The sequence below is a fragment of the Hyla sarda genome, chromosome 4 (assembly GCF_029499605.1).
Source record: "Hyla sarda isolate aHylSar1 chromosome 4, aHylSar1.hap1, whole genome shotgun sequence".
NCBI classification, from domain to species: domain Eukaryota; kingdom Metazoa; phylum Chordata; class Amphibia; order Anura; family Hylidae; genus Hyla; species Hyla sarda.
In genome coordinates this window covers 23,282,739-23,305,775 of record NC_079192.1, presented here as the reverse complement: position 1 = coordinate 23,305,775, position 23,037 = coordinate 23,282,739, and the positions used below count along the sequence as shown (strand labels likewise).

At 45.0% G+C, this 23,037-nt stretch overlaps 1 protein-coding gene across 1 annotated transcript; it reads right to left on the bottom strand.

Moving 5' to 3' along the window:
* Window positions 1–217: 217 nt before the first annotated feature.
* On the bottom strand, window positions 218–21,558 carry LOC130367617 (mucin-3A-like). The gene is made up of 8 exons (XM_056570170.1): window positions 21,449–21,558; window positions 20,519–20,620; window positions 19,842–19,930; window positions 19,705–19,757; window positions 15,153–15,295; window positions 12,960–13,013; window positions 2,798–2,966; window positions 218–1,215 (listed from the first exon to the last, which is right to left on the bottom strand). Exons 3-8 carry the CDS (start codon window positions 19,908–19,910, stop codon window positions 1,059–1,061), a joined length of 645 nt encoding a protein of 214 aa, XP_056426145.1. The 5' UTR covers window positions 19,911–19,930; window positions 20,519–20,620; window positions 21,449–21,558; the 3' UTR covers window positions 218–1,058.
* Window positions 21,559–23,037: the final 1,479 nt, after the last annotated feature.

Here is a 23,037-nt window from a genome sequence, read left to right as displayed (position 1 = left end):
AATACCTCCCTGTACTGTAGGAGGCACTACCAGACACCAGTCAGTGCATACACTTCAGTAATACAGGTAAAGAGTACAGAACATGTAATACCTCCCTGTACTGGAGGGGGCGCTACCAGACACCAGTCAGTGCATGCACTTCAGTAATACAGGTAAAGAGTAGTACAGAACATGTAATACCTCCCTGTACTGTAGGGGGCGCTACCAGGCAGCCAGTCAGTGCATGCACATCAGTAATACAAGTAAAGAGTACAGAACATGTAGTACCTCCCTGTACTGTAGGGGGCGCTACCAGACACCAGTCAGTGCATGCACTTCAGTAATACAGATAAAGAGTAATACAGAACATGTAATACCTCCCTGTACTGTAGGGGGCACTACCAGACACCAGTCAGTGCATGCACTTCAGTAATACAGTTTTTTTTTTACCAGTGAATGCCCATTCTGATTGGTCAGTTCTTCTGGCCATTGACAAGTTTCACAGATCTGGACTGTCTGTACATTGTATGTTGAGTCTGGTTTCAAGTTACAATGGTCCAGAAAAGACCATTATACGGTGAAAATATTTTATGTTGAGGCCATTGTAAGTTGAGGGATCAGTGTATTTTACTCAGCTATTACATTGATTATATCTATAGATTCATGATACAATGATGTTTCAGGATGGATCTAGAATAGTCCGCTGCTATTACAGTCAGATTCCTTTGTTCCGGTGTTAACAGGATCTGAGGTGACGCAGATTATCTTTTGTTCTGGATTATCGGACAGTCATAAATAGATATATAAATTAGATATATACTAGATAAAGAGCCCCATTTCTAGGCCCACGTTTCTGGTTCTGCTCTTCCTTTCTTTCTACCTATCATCCTAATTTGCCATTTTTATCAACTTTTTACATTTGTTCTAAATGATTTTTTATCTTTCCTCTTCTTCATTGACCTTCCAAGGAGAAATTCAGCCGATCCAGTGTGACTCCGGAGCCCGGAGAACCTTGTCTACCACCTATATGAACTCTCTTATCCACTGAGAAGGTGCAAATGTCCAAACTACGGACTTTATTAGTAATATTTCCTTCTGTAGAGGACTACTCCAAGGACAACACCGACAATCACCAACAGTCCGATAGAAGCCCCCACACCCCCGTACAATGCAGCTATTGACACCGCTCCGCCACATCTGGGGTACGTGTACAGGTATATGTCCGTTCTTGGGCAACTACAAGACAAGATGTATAAATATTAATAACAAGATCATAAACATAAAAAGTCCCAAAATTACAGAAGCTTTTTTGTTGGGTTGTTCCTTTGGATGGAATGGTGGTTTAGTTAAAGGGGTACTCCAGTGAAAAACTATATATAGATATTTTTTAAATCAACTGGTGCCAGATCGTTAAACAGATTTGTCAATTACTTCTATTTAAAATTTGTAATCCTTCCACTACTTATCAGCTGCTGTATTCTCCATGTTCCATGTGGAATGGTGGTTTAGTTAAAGGGGTATTCCAGTGAAAAAAATAATGTTTTAAATCAACTGGTGCCAGATCGTTAAACAGATTTGTCAATTATTTCCATTTCAAAATTGTAATCCTTCCAGTACTTATCAGCTGCTGTATGCTCCACGTTCCATGTGGAATGGTGGTTTAGTTCAAGGGGTACTCCAGTGGAAAACATTTTTTTTAAATCAACTGGTGCCAGATCGTTAAACAGATTTGTCAATTACTTCTATTTAAAAATTGTAATCCTTCCAGTACTTATCAGCTGCTGTATGCTCCACGTTCTATGTGCAATGGTGGTTTAGTTAAAGGGGTACTCTGGTAAAAAAACTAAATTTTTTTTAAATCAACTGGTGCCAGATCGTTAAACAGATTTGTAAATTACTTCTATTTAAAAATCTTAATCCTTCCAGTACTTATCAGCTGCTGTATGCTTCACGCCCAATGTTCTTTTCTTTTTACATTTCTTTACTGTCTGACCACAGTGCTCTCTGCAGACACCTCTTGAGTTCTTACTTGCCTAAAATAGTTCCTACCCCCCAGAGTGCCACAGAGTATTTTCCTTAGTTGCCCCCCTAGAGTGCCTACCTTAAAGGGGTACTTTGCCCCTAGACATCTTATTTGGATGGGGATAAGATGTCTGATCGCGGGGGTCCTGCCGCTGGGGACCCCAGCGATCTACCTGCAGCGTTCGTTTAGTGCGTCGGGTGCAACACCGGAGGCTCGTGACGACACGGCCACGCCCCGCTTGTGAAGTCATGGCCACGCCCCCCTCAATGCAGAGGACCCCCCCCCCCCCCCCCCCCCGCGATGTCGGTTGCGGAACCCCAGACATCCAGTGCAAGAAGCAAACTTCGCTCTGTGCCGGATGACTGGCGATGCGGGGAGGAGGCTAGTGACGTCATGGCCGTGCCCCGCTCGGTACGTCACGGCTATGCCCCCTCAATGCAAGTCTGTGGGAGGGGGCGTGACGGATGTCACGCCCCCTCCCATAGACTTGCATTGAGGGGGCGTGGCCGTGACGTCACAAACGGGGCGTGGCCATGACGTCAAGAGCCTCTGGTGCTGCACCCGATGCTCTAAACGAATGCAGCCGGTAGATCGTTGGGGTCCCAGCGGCAGGACCCCCGCGATCAGACATCTTATCCCCTATCCTTTGGATAGGGAATAAGATGTCCAGGGGTGGAGCACCCCTTTAATTGTTGGAAGTTTTTTTTTCTTCCCCGCCATCTCTCTTGGGTGTTCTTTGAGGTGGGATGGGCAGGGGTGGGGTTGTTGATTGTTATAGTATTTTTTTGTACTCACAAGCACTGAGGTCCTTCTTCTCCGCGGATCTGACAATTGCCGTCATTGCAGTTCAGGAAATTAGGTGAGCTGGGAACACATCTGGACACACAGGCCAACATGCCATTAATGGAAACCACAGGGTCAAAGAACTGCAAATACATCGATGACACTTTTTCTGCGCATCTGTCTATGGAGGGAAGAGGAAGAATGGAGGAGAATCCATGGATGAGCCTTAAAGGGGTACTCCACTGGAAAACATATATATATGCATATATATATATATATATATATATATATATATATATATATATATATATATATATATTTATTTATTTATTTTTTTATTTATTTATTTTTTTATTTTATTTTTTTATTTTTAATCAACTGGTGCCAGAAAGTTAAACAGATTTGTAAATTACTTCTATTTAAAAATCCTAATCCTTCCAGTACTTATCAGCTGCTATTTGCTCCACAGGAAATTCTTTTCTTTTGGGATTTCTTTCTGTCTGACCACAGTGCTCTCTGCTGACACCTCTGACCATGTAAGGAACTGTCAGAAACAGGAGAAGCTTGCTATGGGGATTTTCTCCTACCCTGGACAGTTCCAGACATGGATAGAGGTGTCAGCAGAGAGCACTGTGGTCAGACAGAAAGGAAATTGAAAAATAAAAGAACCTTCCCCTGGAACATAAAGCAGCTAATAAGTACTGGAAGGATTAAGATTTTTAAATAGAAGTAATTTACAAATCTGTTTAACTTTCTGGCACCAGTTGGTTTAAATAAAAAACCTTTTCCAGCGGAGTACCCCTTTAACCACAAACACACTCAATATATTACTAATGGGGAGAAAATGGGAATATTTCTGAGCAGGTAGATAGAGAGAGATCCAGGTATGTCCCTAGGTCATAAATACCTACAGTGGTCCCTCAAGTTACAATATTATACGGTTCCAGGACGACCATTGTATGTTGAGACCATAACTCTATGGAAACCTGGTAATTGGTTCTGAAGCCGCCAAAATGTCATCCAAAAATAGGAAAAAGTGAGGATTAAAGAAAAATAAGTGGATAACTAATATAGATAAAGCAAATCCTTCCATATAAAAGTAATAAAGATCTGCTGGGAGCTGTAAATCACTGTCTATGTAGAGGACAGGAGCTTCTTCAGGGTGCTGTACAGTACACACAATGTCCTAAAAAAAGTAACATGGAGCCGCCATCACCTGGTGTCCAAAGGAGCAGCTAACCCTGGCACAGGTAAAGTGTACAGAACATGTAATACCCCCCTGTACTGTAGTGGGCGCTACCAGACACCAGTCAGTGCATACACTTCAGTAATACAGGTAAAGAGTACAGAACATGTAATACCTCCCTGTACTGTAGGGGGCGCTACCAGACACCAGTCAGTGCATGCACTTCAGTAATACAGGTAAAGAGTACAGAACATATAATACCTCCCTGTACTGTAGGGGGCGCTACCAGACACCAGTCCGTGCATACACTTCAGTAATACAGGTAAAGAGTACAGAACATGTAATACCTCCCTGTACTGTAGGGGGCGCTACCAGACACCAGTCAGTGCATGTACTTCAGTAATACAGGTGTTTTACCAGTGAATGCCCATTCTGATTGGTCGGCTCTTTTGGCCATTGACACGTGTCACAGATCTGGACTGTCTGTACATTGTATGTTGAGTCTGGTGTCAAGTTACAATAGTCCAGAAAAGACCATTTTATGGTGAAACTATTGTATGTTGAGGGATCACTGTATTTAAAAGGTAAATAAATAAAAGAGCTGGCAGATGATAGATAGATATGAGATAGATAGATAGATATGAGATAGATAGATAGATAGATAGATAGATATGCAATAGATAGATATGAGATAGATAGATATGAGATAGATAGAGAGATAGATATGAGATAGATAGAAATGAGATAGATAGAGAGATAGATATGAGATAGAAAGATATGCAATAGATAGATATGAGATAGATAGATATGAGATAGATAGATAGATAGATAGATAGATATGCGATAGATAGATAGATAGATAGATATGCGATAGATAGATATGAGATAGATAGATAGATAGATAGATAGATATGAGATAGATAGATAGATATGAGATAGATTAGAGATAGCTATGAGATAGATGGATGGATAGATATGAGATAGATAGATAGATATGAGATAGATAGATAGATATGCGATAGATAGATATGAGATAGATAGATATGAGATAGATAGATAGATAGATATGAGATAGATAGATAGATAGATAGATATGCAATAGATAGATATGAGATAGATAGATAGATATGAGATAGATAGATAGATATGAGGTAGATTAGAGATAGCTATGAGATAGATGGATGGATAGATATGAGATAGATAGATATGAGATAGATAGATATGAGATAGATATGAGATAGATAGATATGAGATAGATAGATATGATATAGATAGATAGATAGATAGATAGATAGATAGATATGAGATAGATTAGAGATAGCTATGAGATAGATGGATGGATAGATATGAGATAGATAGATAGATATGAGATAGATAGATAGATAGATAGATAGATATGAGATAGATAGATAGATAGATAGATATGCAATAGATAGATATGAGATAGATAGATAGATATGAGATAGATAGATAGATATGAGGTAGATTAGAGATAGCTATGAGATAGATGGATGGATAGATATGAGATAGATAGATAGATATGAGATAGATAGATATGAGATAGATATGAGATAGATATGAGATAGATAGATATGATATAGATAGATAGATAGATAGATAGATAGATAGATAGATAGATATGAGATAGATTAGAGATAGCTATGAGATAGATGGATGGATAGATATGAGATAGATAGATAGATATGAGATAGATATGAGATAGATAGATATGAGATAGATAGATATGAGATAGATAGATATGAGATAGATAGATATGAGATAGATAGATAGATAGATAGATAGATAGATATGAGATAGATAGATAGATAGATAGATATGAGATAGATATGAGATAGATAGATATGAGATAGATAGATAGATATGAGATAGATAGATATGAGATAGATAGATAGATATGAGATAGATAGATATGAGATAGATATGAGATAGATAGATAGATATGAGATAGATAGATAGATAGATATGAGATAGATAGATATGAGATAGATAGATATGAGATAGATAGATAGATATGTGATAGATATGAGATAGATATTAGATAGATATGAGATAGATAGAAAGATAGATATGAGATAGATAGATATGAGATAGATAGATAGATATGTGATAGATATGAGATAGATAGAAAGATAGATATGAGATAGATAGATATGAGATAGATAGATAGATAGATATGTGATAGATATGAGATAGATATTAGATAGATATGAGATAGATAGAAAGATAGATATGAGATAGATCAGGGGGTCTCAAACTCAAATTATCTGGGGGCCACTGGAGGTAGCGGCTGGGTGAGGCTGGGCCGCCTGTGTCACTTACATATAATGCCCCATCATGCGCCCCTCACATATAATGCCCCCATCATGCGCCCCTCACATAAAATGCCCCATCATGTGCCCCTCACATATAATGTCCCATCATGCGCCCCTCACATATAATGACCCCATCATGCGCCCCTCACATATAATGTCCCATCATGCGCCCCTCACATATAATGTCCCATCATGCGCCCCTCACATATAATGCCCCCATCATACGCCCCTCACATATAATGACCCCATCATGCGCCCCTCACATATAATGTCCCATCATGCGCCCCTCACATATAATGCCCCCATCATGCGCCCCTCACATATAATGCCCCCATCATGCGCCCCTCACATATAATTCCCCGTCATGCGCCCCTCACATATAATGCTCCCTCATGCGCCCCTCACATATAATGCCCCATCATACGCCCCTCACATATAATGTCCCATCATGCGCCCCTCACATATAATTCCCCGTCATGCGCCCCTCACATATAATTCCCCGTCATGCGCCCCTCACATATAATGCTCCCTCATGCGCCCCTCACATATAATGCCCCATCATACGCCCCTCACATATAATGTCCCATCATGCGCCCCTCACATATAATTCCCCGTCATGCGCCCCTCACATATAATGCTCCCTCATGCGCCCCTCACATATAATGACCCCATCATGCGCCCCTCACATATAATGCCCCATCATGCGCCCCTCACATATAATGACCCCCATCATGCGCCCCTCACATATAATGCCCCATCATGTGCCCCTCACATATAATGCCCCCATCATGCCCCCCTCACATATAATGCCCCCATCATGCGCCCCTCACATAAAATGCCCCATCATGTGCCCCTCACATATAATGACCCCATCATGCGCCCCTCACATATAATGTCCCATCATGCGCCCCTCACATATAATGACCCCATCATGCGCCCCTCACATATAATGCCCCCATCATGCGCCCCTCACATATAATGTCCCCATCATGTGCCCCTCACATATAATGCCCCATCATGCGCCCCTCACATATAGTGTCCCATCATGCCCCCCTCACATATAATGCCCCCATCATGTGCCCCTCACATATAATGCCCCCATCATGCGCCCCTCACATATAATGACCCCATCATGCGCCCCTCACATATAATGCTCCCATCATGCGCCCCTCACATATAATGCCCCCATCATGCGCCCCTCACATATAATGCCCCATCATGCGCCCCTCACATATAATTCCCCATCATGTGCCCCTCACATATAATGCCCCATCATGCGCCCCTCACATATAATGACCCCATCATGCGCCCCTCACATATAATGTCCCCATCATGAGCCCCTCACATATAATGCCCCCATCATGCGCCCCTCACATATAATGCCCCATCATGCGCCCCTCACATATAATGACCCCATCATGCGCCCCTCACATATAATGTCCCCATCATGTGCCCCTCACATATAATGCCCCATCATGCGCCCCTCACATATAATGGCCCCCATCATGTGCCCCTCACATATAATGCCCCCATCATGCCCCCCTCACATATAATGCCCCCATCATACGCCCCTCACATATAATGCCCCATCATGCGCCCCTCACATATAATGTCCCCATCATGTGCCCCTCACATATAATGCCTCATCATGCGCCCCTCACATATAATGCCCCCATCATGTGCCCCTCACATATAATGCCCCATCATGTGCCCCTCACATATAATGCCCCATCATGCGCCCCTCACATATAATGTCCCCATCATGTGCCCCTCACATATAATGCCCCATCATGCGCCCCTCACATATAATGGCCCCCATCATGTGCCCCTCACATATAATGCCCCATCATGCGCCCCTCACATATAATGCCCCATCATACGCCCCTCACATATAATGCCCCATCATGCGCCCCTCACATATAATGGCCCCCATCATGTGCCCCTCACATATAATGCCCCATCATACGCCCCTCACATATAATGCCCCATCATGCGCCCCTCACATATAATGCCCCCATCATGTGCCCCTCACATATAATGCCCCCATCATGTGCCCCTCACATATAATGCCCCATCATACGCCCCTCACATATAATGCCCCATCATGCGCCCCTCACATATAATGCCCCATCATACGCCCCTCACATATAATGCCCCATCATGCGCCCCACACATATAATGCCCCCATCATGCGCCCCTCACATATAATGCCCCATCATGCGCCCCTCACATATAATGCCCCATCATGCGCCCCTCACATATAATGCCCCCATCATGCGCCCCTCACATATAATGCCCCATCATGTGCCCCTCACATATAATGCCCCATCATGTGCCCCTCACATATAATGCCCCCATCATGCGCCCCTCACATATAATGCCCCCATCATGCCCCCCTCACATATAATGACCCCATCATGTGCCCCTCACATATAATGCCTCATCATGTGCCCCTCACATATAATGCCCCATCATGTGCCCCTCACATATAATGCCCCATCATGCCCCCCTCACATATAATGCCCCCATCATGAGCCCCTCACATATAATGCCCCCATCATGCGCCCCTCACATTTAATGCCCCCATCATGTGCCCCTCACATATAATGCCCCCATCATGTGCCCCTCACATATAATGCCCCCATCATGCGCCCCTCACATATAATGCCCCATCATGCGCCCCTCACATATAATGCCCCCATCATGTGCCCCTCACATATAATGCCCATCAGGTGCCCCTTACATATAATGCCCCATCATGTGCCCCTTACATATAATGCCCCATCATGCGCCCCTCACATATAATGCCCCATCATGCGCCCCTCACATATAATGCCCCCATCATGTGCCCCTCACATATAATGCCCCCATCATGCGCCCTCACATATAATTCCCAGATAATGTGCCCCTCACATATAATGTCCTCATCATGTGCCCCTCACATATAATGCCCCATCATGCCCCCCTCACATATAATTCCCTCATCATGTGTCCCTCACATATAATGCCCCATCATGCCCCCCTCACATATAATGCCTCATCATGCGCCCCTCACATATAATGCCCCCCCATCATGCCCCCCTCACATATAATTCCCTCATCATGTGCCCCTCACATATAATTCCCTCATCATGTGCCCCTCACATATAATGTCCCCATCATGTGCCCCTCACATATAATGCCCCATCATGTGCCCCTCACATATAATGCCCCATCATGTGCCCCTCACATATAATTCCCTCATCATGCGCCCCTCACATATAATGCCCCCATCATGTGCCCCTCACATATAATGCTCCCATCATGTGCCCCTCACATATAATTCCCTCATCATGCGCCCCTCACATATAATGCTCCATCATGCGCCCCTCACATATAATGCCCCATCATGCGCCCCTCATCACCCAACAACACCCCCCACCAGAGGTAGCACTCCCATCATCGCCCTCACATATAATGCTCCCATCATGTGCCCCTCACATATAATGCCCCCATCATGCGCCCCTCACATATAATGACCCCATCATGCGCCCCTCACATATAATTCCCTCATCATGCGCCCCTCACATATAATGCTCCCATCATGCGCCCCTCACATATAATGCCCCCATCATGTGCCCCTCACATATAATGTCCCCATCATGTGCCCCTCACATATAATGCCCCATCATGTGCCCCTCACATATAATGTCCCCATCATGCGCCCCTCACATATAATGCCCCATCATGAGCCCCTCACATATAATGTCCCCATCATGTGCCCCTCACATATAATGCCCCATCATGCGCCCCTCACATATAATGACCCCATCATGTGCCCCTCACATATAATGCCCCATCATGAGCCCCTCACATATAATGTCCCCATCATGCGCCCCTCACATATAATGCCCCATCATGAGCCCCTCACATATAATGCCCCATCATGTGCCCCTCACATATAATGCCCCATCATGTGCCCCTCACATATAATGTCCCCATCATGCGCCCCTCACATATAATGCCCCATCATGAGCCCCTCACATATAATGCCCCCATCATGTGCCCCTCACATATAATGTCCCCATCATGTGCCCCTCACATATAATGCCCCATCATGTGCCCCTCACATATAATGCCCCATCATGCGCCCCTCACATATAATGACCCCATCATGTGCCCCTCACATATAATGCCCCATCATGAGCCCCTCACATATAATGCCCCATCATGTGCCCCTCACATATAATGCCCCATCATGTGCCCCTCACATATAATGTCCCCATCATGCGCCCCTCACATATAATGCCCCATCATGAGCCCCTCACATATAATGCCCCCATCATGTGCCCCTCACATATAATGTCCCCATCATGTGCCCCTCACATATAATGCCCCATCATGCGCCCCTCACATATAATGCCCCATCATGCGCCCCTCACATATAATGCCCCATCATGCGCCCCTCATCACCAAACAACACCCCCCACCAGAGGTAGCACTCCCATCATCGCCAAGCAACACCCCCCCCCCCATTTCCCTACCCCCCTGTGGTGATAGCATGAGCTGACGGATGATGGGGATGTTACTGATGGGGGGGTGGGGGGGGGGCGTGTTGTTGGATGATTGGGATGCAGTATCACCCACATCATCCACCAGCAACAACCCCCCCCCCCAGTAGTAGCACCCCCATCATCCATCAGCTCATGCTATTACCAGAGGGGGATAGGGGGAATGGGGAGGGGCTGTTGCTGGTGGATGATGAGGGTGATACTGCATCCCAATCATCCAACAACACCCCACATCCTTCAGTATCACCCTCATCATCCACCAGTAACACCCCCCCCCCCAGCAGTAGCACCCCCATCATCCATCAGCTCATGTTACTACCACAGGGGGGTAGGGGGAATGGGGAGGGGGTGTTGCTGGTGGATGATGGGGGTGCTACTGCTGGGGTGCTACTGCTTGGGTGGCTGGGGTGCTACTGCATCCCAATCATCCACCAACACCCCATTATCCACCAGCAACACCCCCCCCCCCCCCAGCCGTAGCACCCCCATCATCCACCAGTAACACCGCCCCCCCCAGCAGTAGCACCCCCATCATCTGTCAGCTCATGTTATTACCACAGGGGGGTAAGGGGAATGGGAAGGAGGGTGTTGCTGGTGGATGATGGGAGTGCTACTGCTGGGGTGCTACCTCCCCCCCCCCAGCAGTAGCACCCCCATCATCCACCAGCAACACCCCCCTGTGATAACAGCAGTAGCACCCTAACCATTCAGTTTGTAGGCCTGCGCACACCCCGCACCAATTCATCAGCGACACCCCCAGCGCCCCCTTTTCTCCCTGGCAGTACTAGTATTGACTTACCAGGGTCAGGTACACCGCACTAGCTACGTAGGTAGGCGAAGCAGGCCAAGACTCGTCGCACCAGGTCAGTGCGGATGGCGCGTCACGTCGGCGCTGCCCCCGGGCCGCTGACGTCACCTGATGCTGACCCCTGCTTTACCGGTGTCTGTGAGGTACTTCACAGATACAATGAGTACGGGGGGCAGCGGGAAAGGTACGGGGAGGGGGCCGTGGCCCGCAAAATATCGCACAGTACAGGAAGGGGGCAAAATTTCGGTACGCGGGCCGGGAGTTTGAGACCCCTGAGATAGATGATAGATAGATATGAGATAGATAGATAGATATGAGATAGATATGAGATAGATAGATATGAGATAGATATGAGATAGATAGATAAGAGATAGATATGAGATAGATAGATAGATATGAGATAGATAGATATGAGATAGATAGATAGATATGAGATAGATAGATAGATATGAGATAGATATGAGATAGATAGATAGATAAGAGATAGATATGAGATAGATATGAGATAGATAGATATGATATAGATAGATAGATATGAGATAGATATGAGATAGATAGATAGATAGATAGATATGAGATAGATAGATATGAGATAGATAGATAGATAGATAGATAGATAAGAGATAGATATGAGATAGATAGATATGAGATAGATATGAGATATGAGATAGATAGATAGATAGATAGATATGAGATAGATATGAGATAGATAGATATGAGATAGATAGATATGAGATAGATAGATATGAGATAGATAGATAGATATGAGATAGAGAGATATGAGATAGATAGATAGATATGAGATAGATAGATAGATATGAGATAGATAGATATGAGATAGATAGATATGAGATAGATAGATAGATAGATAGATATGAGATAGATAGATATGAGATAGATAGATATGAGATAGATAGATAGATATGAGATAGATAGATATGAGATAGATATGAGATAGATAGATATGAGAGAGATAGATAGATAGATATGAGATAGATAGATATGAGATAGATAAATAGATAGATAGATATGAGATAGATAGATAGATATGAGATAGATAGATATGAGATAGATGGATAGATATGAGATAGATTAATAGATAGATAGATATGAGTTAGATAGATAGATAGATATGAGATAGATAAATAGATAGATAGATATGAGATAGATAGATAGATATGAGATAGATAGATAGATAGATAGATATGAGATAGATAGATATGAGATAGATAGATATGAGATAGATAGATAGATAGATAGATAGATAGATAGATAGATAGATAGATCTGGTGCTTACCATATTTGCTGGGAGGACGGACAGCTTGGATTGTGGGGATCTTAATACACAGATCTTTGAAGATAAAGAAATAAACAGTAATAAGGATGGTTGTTCTATATAGACAATCTGTCTTTCTTTTACCTATACGTACTCTATTACTGCTCATCGAGGCTGCAAACAAAGACCTGTCATCTGTGTTATATTTGGGGAGACAATCAGGGCCGGATCATCATTGGCGCTCATGGAGCGCCTGTTACGGGCCCGCAGGGGGCCCCCACTCCCGGCCCCATGCCCGCAGGGGGCCCCGTCACATTCGGGACATCCCTGTTTCACAAAAAATCTTTTCAGGACACAAGGGTGTCCCGGCGGTTACCTCTTTGCGGCGGCCCCCGCGTTTACAATAAAAACGCAGGGGCCGCCGGGAAGTAGCGCACGCAGGGACATCACTGAAGTCCCGTGCGTGCGCCCATAGAAGAGCAGAGCAGTGAGGAGGACGTGAGCTCATGGTAAGTGACCAGCGGCACGTCATCTTCAGTGTTCCGACCTTCGCTCCTTTGGTCCCGGGACCTACTGCTATGGCCCATAGGCTATAGCAGTAGATTGTGACCCCGGACCAGTGGGGCGGTGATCGGAACACTTAAGTGGTACAGTAAACAGGCATACAGCCTCCAGCCATACACTTCATATGGCTGAAGGCTGTATGTCTGTGGGGGACCTATACTGCACCCAATGTGGGGAGCTATACTGCACCTAATGTGGGGAACTATACTGCACCTAATGTGGGGAACTATACTGCACCTAATGTGGGGGAACTGTACTGCACCTAATGTGGGGGAACTGTACTGCACCTAATGTGGGGGAACTGTACTGCACCTAATGTGGGGGAACTGTACTGCACCTAATGTGGGGGAACTGTGCTGCACCTAATGTGGGGGAAACTATACTGCACCTAATGTGGGGGGAACTATACTGCACCTAATGTGGGGGAACTATACTGCACCTAATGTGGGGAGCTATACTGCACCTAATGTGGGGGAACTATACTGCACCTAATGTGGGGAACTATACTGCACCTAATGTGGGGGAACTGTACTGCACCTAATGTGGGGGAACTGTACTGCACCTAATGTGGGGGAACTGTACTGCACCTAATGTGGGGGAACTGTACTGCACCTAATGTGGGGGAACTGTGCTGCACCTAATGTGGGGGACTATACTGCACCTAATGTGGGGGAACTATACTGCACCCAATGTGGGGAGCTATACTGCACCTAATGTGGGGAACTATACTGCACCTAATGTGGGGGAACTGCACTGCACCTAAAGTGGGGGAACTGTACTGCACCTAATGTGGGGGAACTGTACTGCACCTAATGTGGGGGAACTGTACTGCACCTAATGTGGGTGAACTGTACTGCACCTAATGTGGGGGAACTGTGCTGCACCTAATGTGGGGGAACTGTGCTGCACCTAATGTGGGGGAACTGTACTGCACCTAATGTGGGGGAACTATACTGCACCTAATGTGTGGGAACTATACTGCACCTAATGTGGGGGGAACTATACTGCACCTAATGTGGGGGAAACTATACTGCACCTAATGTGGGGGAAACTATACTGCACCTAATGTGGGGGGAACTATACTGCACCTAATGTGGGGGAACTATACTGCACCTAATCTGGGGGAACTGTACTACACCTAATGTGGAGGAACTGTACTGCACCTAATGTGGGGGAACTGTACTGCAAACCTAATATGCAGGGACGTATACTGCCATCCTAATGTGTGGAGACTTATATTGCCAACCTAATGTGGGGGAACTACAACCTAATGCGGGGGAACTATACAGCCAACCTAATATGGAGGAACTATACTGCACCTAATGTGGGGGAACTGTCGCGGGGGGGCATCATAATGAAATGCTCCGTCTTCCAGGCAGCCTTAATCTGGCCCTGGAGACAATCCTGACCCCTGGGTACTCCTCGGTGTGGAGCTTTATGGGGTGAAGTCACTGGCAGGTATAGGGTTCCAAAGCGACCCCCACCCAAATAAATAGACATCTGTGTACTGTAGGTTGGCGCTGATATTGCTGTTAGAGTTAACCCTATCACTGTCATGCCCTGCTGATCCCGGAATGTTCTGGCCCGTATAATAGATTGCTTATGGTACCTCTCTTGGAGGGACAGCTCAGGAGCCCTTGTAATACTTACCCTGGGATTTACACTTATTCTTGTTGAAAGCAGCCACCACCTCGTAGTATTTTTCTTCATACTGTTCGGATACCTCAAGCGTATTGTTATATTCTATCGTAACAAATACATCACTTGTGGCGGTCACCAAATCATTACCGAACCTTCAAATGACACAAAGAAAAGTGGAATAATTAATAAAGAACCCAATACTGACCCCATGGTGGCTCATGTTCTGGGGCCTCCTCCACCCTGTGGGTTCAGGGAGCCTTCACAAACCAGTCACTCATCCTCAATCTATATAGGAGCTCTCCTGGGAAGGGCCAAACCACCTGGGAACACTCCCAAAAATTTTGGACAGGGTTTGCCTAAGTCTTCCCTTACTGTGGGTCATGTAGCGGGGTTGTCCCACCATACTCAGGACTGTTGGCAAGATCTAGCTCTCCATGAAGGACATTTGTACTGTATATGTAGAGTATACACTCCTCATCTATAGGACCCCCACCATAAGAAATGGGGATCCCCAGAAGGCCATTCCAAAATCCTATCCAGCCTTAAAGGGGTAGTCGGCCCCTAGACAACTTATCCCCTATCCAAAGGATAGGGGATAAGATGTCTGATCGCGGGGGACCCCAGCGATCTCGGCTGCGGCACCCCAGATATCCGGTGCACAGAGCGAACATCGCTCCGTGCCTGATGACTGGCAATGTGGGGCAGAGACTCGTGACGTCACGGCCACACCCCCTCAATGCAAGTCTATGGGAGGGGGCGTGACGTCCGTCACGCCCCCTCCCATAGACTTGCATTGAGGGGGTGTGGCCGTGATGTCACGATGTCACGCCCCCTCCCCTAGACTTGCATTGAGGGGGTGTGGCCGTGATGTCACGATGTCACGCCCCCTCCCATAGACTTGCATTGAGGGGGTGTGGCCGTGGTGTCACAATGTCACGCCCCCTCCCATAGACTTGCATTGAGGGGGTGTGGCCGTGATGTCACGATATCACGCCCCCTCCCATAGACTTGCATTGAGGGGGTGTGGCCGTGACGTCACGAGCCTCCGGCGCTACACCCGATGCTCTAACCGAACGTAGGGTGCAACAGGGAGATCACGGGGGTCACCAGCGATGGGATCAGACATCTTATTCCATATCCATTGGATAGGGGATAAGATGTCTAGTAGTGTTGAGCTCGAATATTCGCAATTCGAATATTTATTGTAAATTTCGCATATTCGCGAATATGGCGGCGAATATAGCGCTATATATTCTCAATTACGAATATTCGTAATTATTTTATTTTTTTTCTCCCCACAGAACACATCCCAGTGATCTCATCCCTCCCTGCTTCCCGCTTGTGGTCAAACGAAGGCTCCTATTTACTGTATTAGGCTGGAGAGCGAATTTAAGCAAATATGAGGCTATGCGAATATTCAAATATTCGCAATTTACATCCCAAAAGAATATTAGGAGATGGATAGATAGATAATATAGGTAAGATAGTTAATTTTTTGCATGCGAAAATAACCATGAATATATCGAACATGCGAATTTCGCGAATATAGGATGAATATTCGTCCATATATTCGCGAAATATCGCAAATTCGAATATGGCCTATGACGCTCATCACTGATGTCTAGGGGCCGAGTACCAAATGGCCAAGCTGTAGGCTTATAACTTGGAGATCGTAAAGCATGGCGGGGCACAGCCCCCTCTATTCAAATGAAAGAGAGACCATATCTTACAAAGGAAAAAACAAGCTAAACTGTAACTTTTAAAGGGGAACTCCTTTTTTTTTTTTTTTTTTTTTTTTTTTTAATGAACTGGTGCCAGAAAGTTAAACAGATTTGTAAATTACTTCTATTAAAAAAAAATCTTAATCCTTCCAGTACTTATTAGCTGCTGAATACTACAGAGGAAATTCTTTTCTTTTTGGAACACAGAGCTCTCTGCTGAGGTCATGACCACAGTGCTCTCTGCTGACATCTCTGTCCATTTTAAGAAAAGGATACAGATAGGATGAAAACGACCTTAGCAGCAGGCGCTCAGGATCCCAGAGGGAGTGGTCACACTCAGGTCATAAAGTAGCAAAGTGCAGCAACTTTATTTGATGTACGGCAATAAAACAATGACGCGTTTCGGGGTGAAACTACCCCTTCATCAGATTGGATGTACTACAGTTAATCTGATGAAGGGGTAGTTTCACCCCAAAATGCGTCATTGTTTTATTGCTGTACATCAAATAAAGTTGCTACACTTTGCCACTTTATGACCTGAGTGTGACCACTCCCTCGGGGATCCTGAGCGCCTGCTGCTAAGGTCGTTTTTATCCTATCCGTATCCAGTTTACCCACAGGACACCATCCGGTGGCACCTGGGACCTTTGGGCTGCTTTTGCCAACCCCCTACGGGGTGATACGCATATTTCCTATATGCTCAAGGTGAGCGGCTAATTTATAGAGCCTGCAAGACCCCCTCCCACAAAGGAAAATCCCCCCCCCCCCGTATCCATGGCAATGCACGAGGCGCCGTCCTCTGGTCTTTTTCTTCTTTTTACTTTTCTACATTTTAAGAACCGTCCAGAGTAGGAGAAAATCCCCATAGAAAACATATGCTGCTCTGGACAGTTCCTAAAATGGACAGAGATGTCAGCAGAGAGCACTGTGCTCGTGATTCAGCAGAGAGCTCTGTGTTCCAGAAAGAAAAGACTTTTCCTCTGTAGTATTCAGCAGCTAATAAGTACTGGAAGGATTAAGATTGTTCTTAATAGAAGTAATTTATAAATCTTTTTAACTTTCTGGCACCAGTTGATTAAAAAAAAAAAAAAAAAGTTTTCCACCGGAGTACCCCTTTAAAAATGTATACTAAAAAAGGCCAGATACAAACAGTAGATAAAGTGATATATCCAAGGGAAATATCCATTACGGGAGACTTTAGACAGTGGGCTCTATAGGGGGAGATTTATCAAAACCTGTACAGAGGAAAAGTTGCCCAGTTGCCCATAGCAACCAATCAGATCGCTTCTTTCATTTTGCAGCGGCCTTGTTGAAAATGAAAGTAGTGATCTGATTGGTTGCTATGGGCAACTGGGCAGCTTTTCCTCTGCACAGGTTTTGTATTCCCTATTACAAAGGGCGATTATTCGCGATTATCGGCCACACATCTCCGTAATAAGGGATGTTAGGCCGACAAATGATGGAAGGAAAGGGTCCTGTCAGGATGATGGTCAAGCCTTGTAATAGGCTCTGTAAGCTAACGCTGATCTACAACATGGCACGTTGGCCCATCTAAAAGGGCCCTATATGCCAGGTCATTTCTGCTCAGGAACCTAACACTTGAATTAGGGTTATCTGTTGGTTGGAATTGATTTTCAGGGGTAAATCTGGTCTGACCCACTAGGCACAGTGGTCTCGAACCTGCGGACCTCCAGATGTTGCAAAACAACAACTCCCAGCATGCCCAGCATTGATGTGATGTCCCAGTACGGGATATGCATCTCACAGTCCTGTCAGGTTGAGTCCCTGCACGTTCCCCAGGGATCACCTACACTGTACCCCTATAATCTGCATAGGTGTCTATTATGTGTAAAGGACCTTTGATATGGTCACATGGGTATTGATCACATGATAATGGATGTCACATGTTAAAGTCCAATGTTTTGTTACCCAGAGAGCACCAGGTGACCAGATGACCCGCAGCTAGCCTATGGGCTCCTTGCACAGCCACCCTTTATAAGAGGGGGAGGAGCTGTAATCACTTTCTTCCACCAAAATCTCTGTATTTGAGGTCAAGTCCAGTCCAGACGTCTCAGAGCCAGTGTCCAGCACATCTGGAGGGGTCAAGCCTAAATTACAGCCACAAGTCAGTAAGTCAAGTCATCTCTGTCTGCTGTCACTACCTACAGTCAAGTCAAGTCTATTATAGTCAGCGTGGCTGTCCTAGAGTCTGTCAAAGTCACTACAAGTCCCAGCAAGCTGCGAGGTCCCCGTTGTTACTGGTCACCTCTCTGGGATCCTGGCCTAGATGTAAAGACTATTACCATCTGTCTACCTCAGTAAAGCTACCGTTAACCCTAACCTGGCCTTGGACTCTTATTTGCCCTGCCTAACCAGGACTAGTGGTGCTACCGTTCAGGTGGTTCTCGGTTAAAACGATGTTCTGGCGTCACGAACATTTAGGGGTTAACACCCTCTGCCCCTGGGCTACAACATCTGCCCCATACACCTCATCTTCACTCCCCGTGGCTCACCACATTGACTTAGGAAATTAAGGAGGAGCCTTTGTTGGATCACCTCAGTTAGGACTAACCATAGCAACTAGGCTGGTAACAGGGTCCCTAAAGTTGGGTTCCAGAGAAGGACCATCGATTTTTAGGGCAATAAATCAGCCTGGGCATAGAGATTTTAGTAATAGAGAATACCAGGGACAGAAATAGGCCCATAGAGCCTACTATCTAAAGTCTCCCCTATTGTTTTAGCTTATTTGGCCTTTGATTTGGACAAAGTAACTTGTATCTTTTGGTCTGTGATGATAAAACAGGGGCCACCATATACATGTATCATTTTTTTACACTCACCTATAACTTGTTAGTTTGTGATATCCATTAGTTTCATTGAGTATTAATTCCATCTGTAGAGCAAAAGAAGAAGAAATTATAGGGTGGATTTTTACCCCAAAATCCCCATTACATAGTTTACATAATGGGTGACTTACCATGGCATTATACTCCATTTCAAAATCGGTTTGGTTACCAGTGTAATTCAATGTTAAAGTCGCCTCCATTTTGGCTTCAAAATTCGCTCCTAAACATAAATATAGCAAAATGAATTGGCATAGAATGATCCAACCACTGGTGTAGAATAGCACAACTATTGGCATAATGTAGTGCAACCATTGGCATATAAATGCCACAACCATTGGCATGGAATGATACAACCCTTGGCATGGAATGATACCACTATTGACATAGAATGGCATAGCTATTGCTGCGAAATAACACGAAAATTGGTGTGGAATAGTTGAGCTGTTGACATGGATTTCTGCAAACATTAGCATAGAATGGCACACATATTAGCATAGAATGACACAACTATAGGCATGGAAATACACAAGCATTGGCATAGAATGGCACATACTGTCCATAGGAATATAATGGCACAGTATGGCACAACCATTGCCGTGAAATGATTCAAACATTAGCATAAAATAACACAACTCTTGGCATGGAATGACACAAACATTGGTATGGAATGACACAACTCTTGGCATGGAATGACACAAACATTGGTATGGAAATCCAAAGCTATTGGTATGGAATGGCACAAACATTGACATGAAAAACCGCAATGATTGGCATGGAATGGTATAACTATTGGCATGGGATGGCTTACCTATTTCAAGGCTGTCTAAGATGGTTTGACACTGAGCTCCCTGGGTAAACACAGGACAAATACACTTAATTCCATCAGAGACCCCACCATTCAGACATTTCACTGAAAAACAAAATAAGACAAGATCAATTTTAACACCAGAAGAAAGAAACGTCGATGTAGGAGAATGGGCAGAAGATAGTCATGTTAATGGATAGTCTAATGGACTTCGACTTCTAGTGCTCAACATTTCCTTAAAATATGGACCCTCTATAAATGTCTTAGGGTGAATTCTGATAACATGTTTTCACTGCACAGGATTGGACTGGCTCGCCAGAGTATCAGGGGGATCCCCTAGTGGGCTCAGGCTTTGACTCAGTAGAAGACCAAAAAAGGACCAGTAAAACACAACCCCATTTGGAGATAACTGTAGCCGATCACTAACCACTAGGGTGATTTTCCTATATGATGATCACAAATAACTATAAGATCCTATTCTTTATATTTTCTATATTTGCAATAAGAACAAAGATTAACAGTAAACACATCCATGTTCCGTATAAATAAGAAGCAGGGCTTCAGAATCATCCCCCCTGGTGGACCCAAGAAACCAAGACTAACACTGGTATGGAATGGGTTTCTAATACTTATATGGCAAAGTATACCATATATACTCGAGTATAAGCCTAGTTTTTCAGCACGATTTTTCGTGCTGAAAACGTCCCCCTCGGCTTATACTCGAGTGAACTCTCCGCCTGTCAATCCCTTCTCAGTGGTCTTCAACCTGCGGACCTCCAGATGTTGCAAAACTACAGCTCCCAGCATGCCCGGACAGCATCGGCATGCTGGGAGTTGTAGTTTTGAAACATCTGGAGGTCCGCAGGTTGTAGACCACTGCGGCCTTCGTCATCATCCAGACCCCCCCCCCCCCCCCTTTAGTTTTCTACTCACCTCCCCTCGGTGGGAAGGAAGGGTGAGCTGGTCTGTAAGGTCCCTGCGCATGAACGTCCCTGTGCGTCGTCGTCAAGGCAACATCACTAGTCCGGGGCCGGCCCAGAGCGCTGAAGAGATGGACAGCCTGGAACGACTAACCCTCTCCACCGGATGGTCCCTGCAGCATAGATGGCCCAGACCAGCTCATCCTTCCTTCCCACAGAGGGGAGGTGAGTAGAAAACTAAAGGGGGGTCTGGATGATGATGAAGGCCGCAGTGGTCTTCAACCTGCGTACATCCAGAGGTTTCAAAACTACAACTCCCAGCATGCCCGGACAGCCATCGGCTGTCCGGGCATGCTGGGAGTTGTAGTTTTGCAACATCTGGAGGTCCGCAGATGTTGAAGACCACTGATGAAGGGATTAACAGGTGGTGATTATGTATTTCCCACCCTAGGCTTATAGTCGAGTCAATAACTTTTCCTGGGTTTTTTGGTTGAAATTAGGGGTCTCGGCTTATATTCGGGTCGGCTTATACTCGAGTATATACGGTATATTGTTGACTTGTTTCCATGGGATCACCTCATTTGGTAGACCTCCTAATTTCCTAAGGGTAATGTTCTTTTGACTTACACCTGCCTTACATGCCTGACTGTAGACTTCAGATCACCACAACATTTTCCACCATGATCGGTGATGGTATATTGCTGGAATAGACAATGACTGACTAGGGAAGGTTTTCAGAAACCTACTGATTTCTGAACCCTACCGAAGGGGACCACAGGACCCCCATTTATATTTTCTCCAATATCTATAGTATATGCCATAGTTGTCTCATTGGGGGAGTCTAGACATCGCAACCCATCCATCCAAAGACCCCATCCCTGCTATTCCATAGCATCTAGAAGTGCAACACAGATACAATCGAGTGAAGGCATCCATGTTGCTCTTCTTAAACAGTACCAGCTTAAATATTTCCTTAAAGGAAAACTGTCAGCTTTCTCCCCCCGCACTAACCAGCGGTACTGGCTGGTAGTGCGGGGGACGCTGATCAGTTTGATCCTTACCGTGGACATTCCCAGCTTAGATAATAACTCACCGCGATGAAGAGAAGCTCCATTGAGACAATCGTTATTCCTGTAGAGACCACTACAGGACAGATGTGGTATTGCATGGCCACCTTACTAGCTAATGAGTGGGATTCCTCCATTGCAGTCACTCTCTGTATTACACATGATGGTCTCCTCTATAAAATTTTATATACCCTAAGGTTGTCAGGTTCAGCTCTGCTTCATATAATGCTCCAATTATAAAACTCCCCTTTAAATAGTCCTACTGAAAATGCAAGGTGATGGTGGAATCTGACAGGATATCAGGACGTGGGACCTTTTTGCCCCAAGTTCCAAAGTAAAAAAATGTCTCTGACGTCAAATGACGACAATGGCGCTGTGGACGTCTATGTTTATGTGTTTATTACAGGCCATCGGCAATAATGTAGATAGCAGGGTAATGTAGATAACAGAGATTAGTGGAGTTTAACATAATACAAAACATAAGAGACGGGCAAAGTGATATACGACGGAGGGACAATACACTTACGTGGGTCTG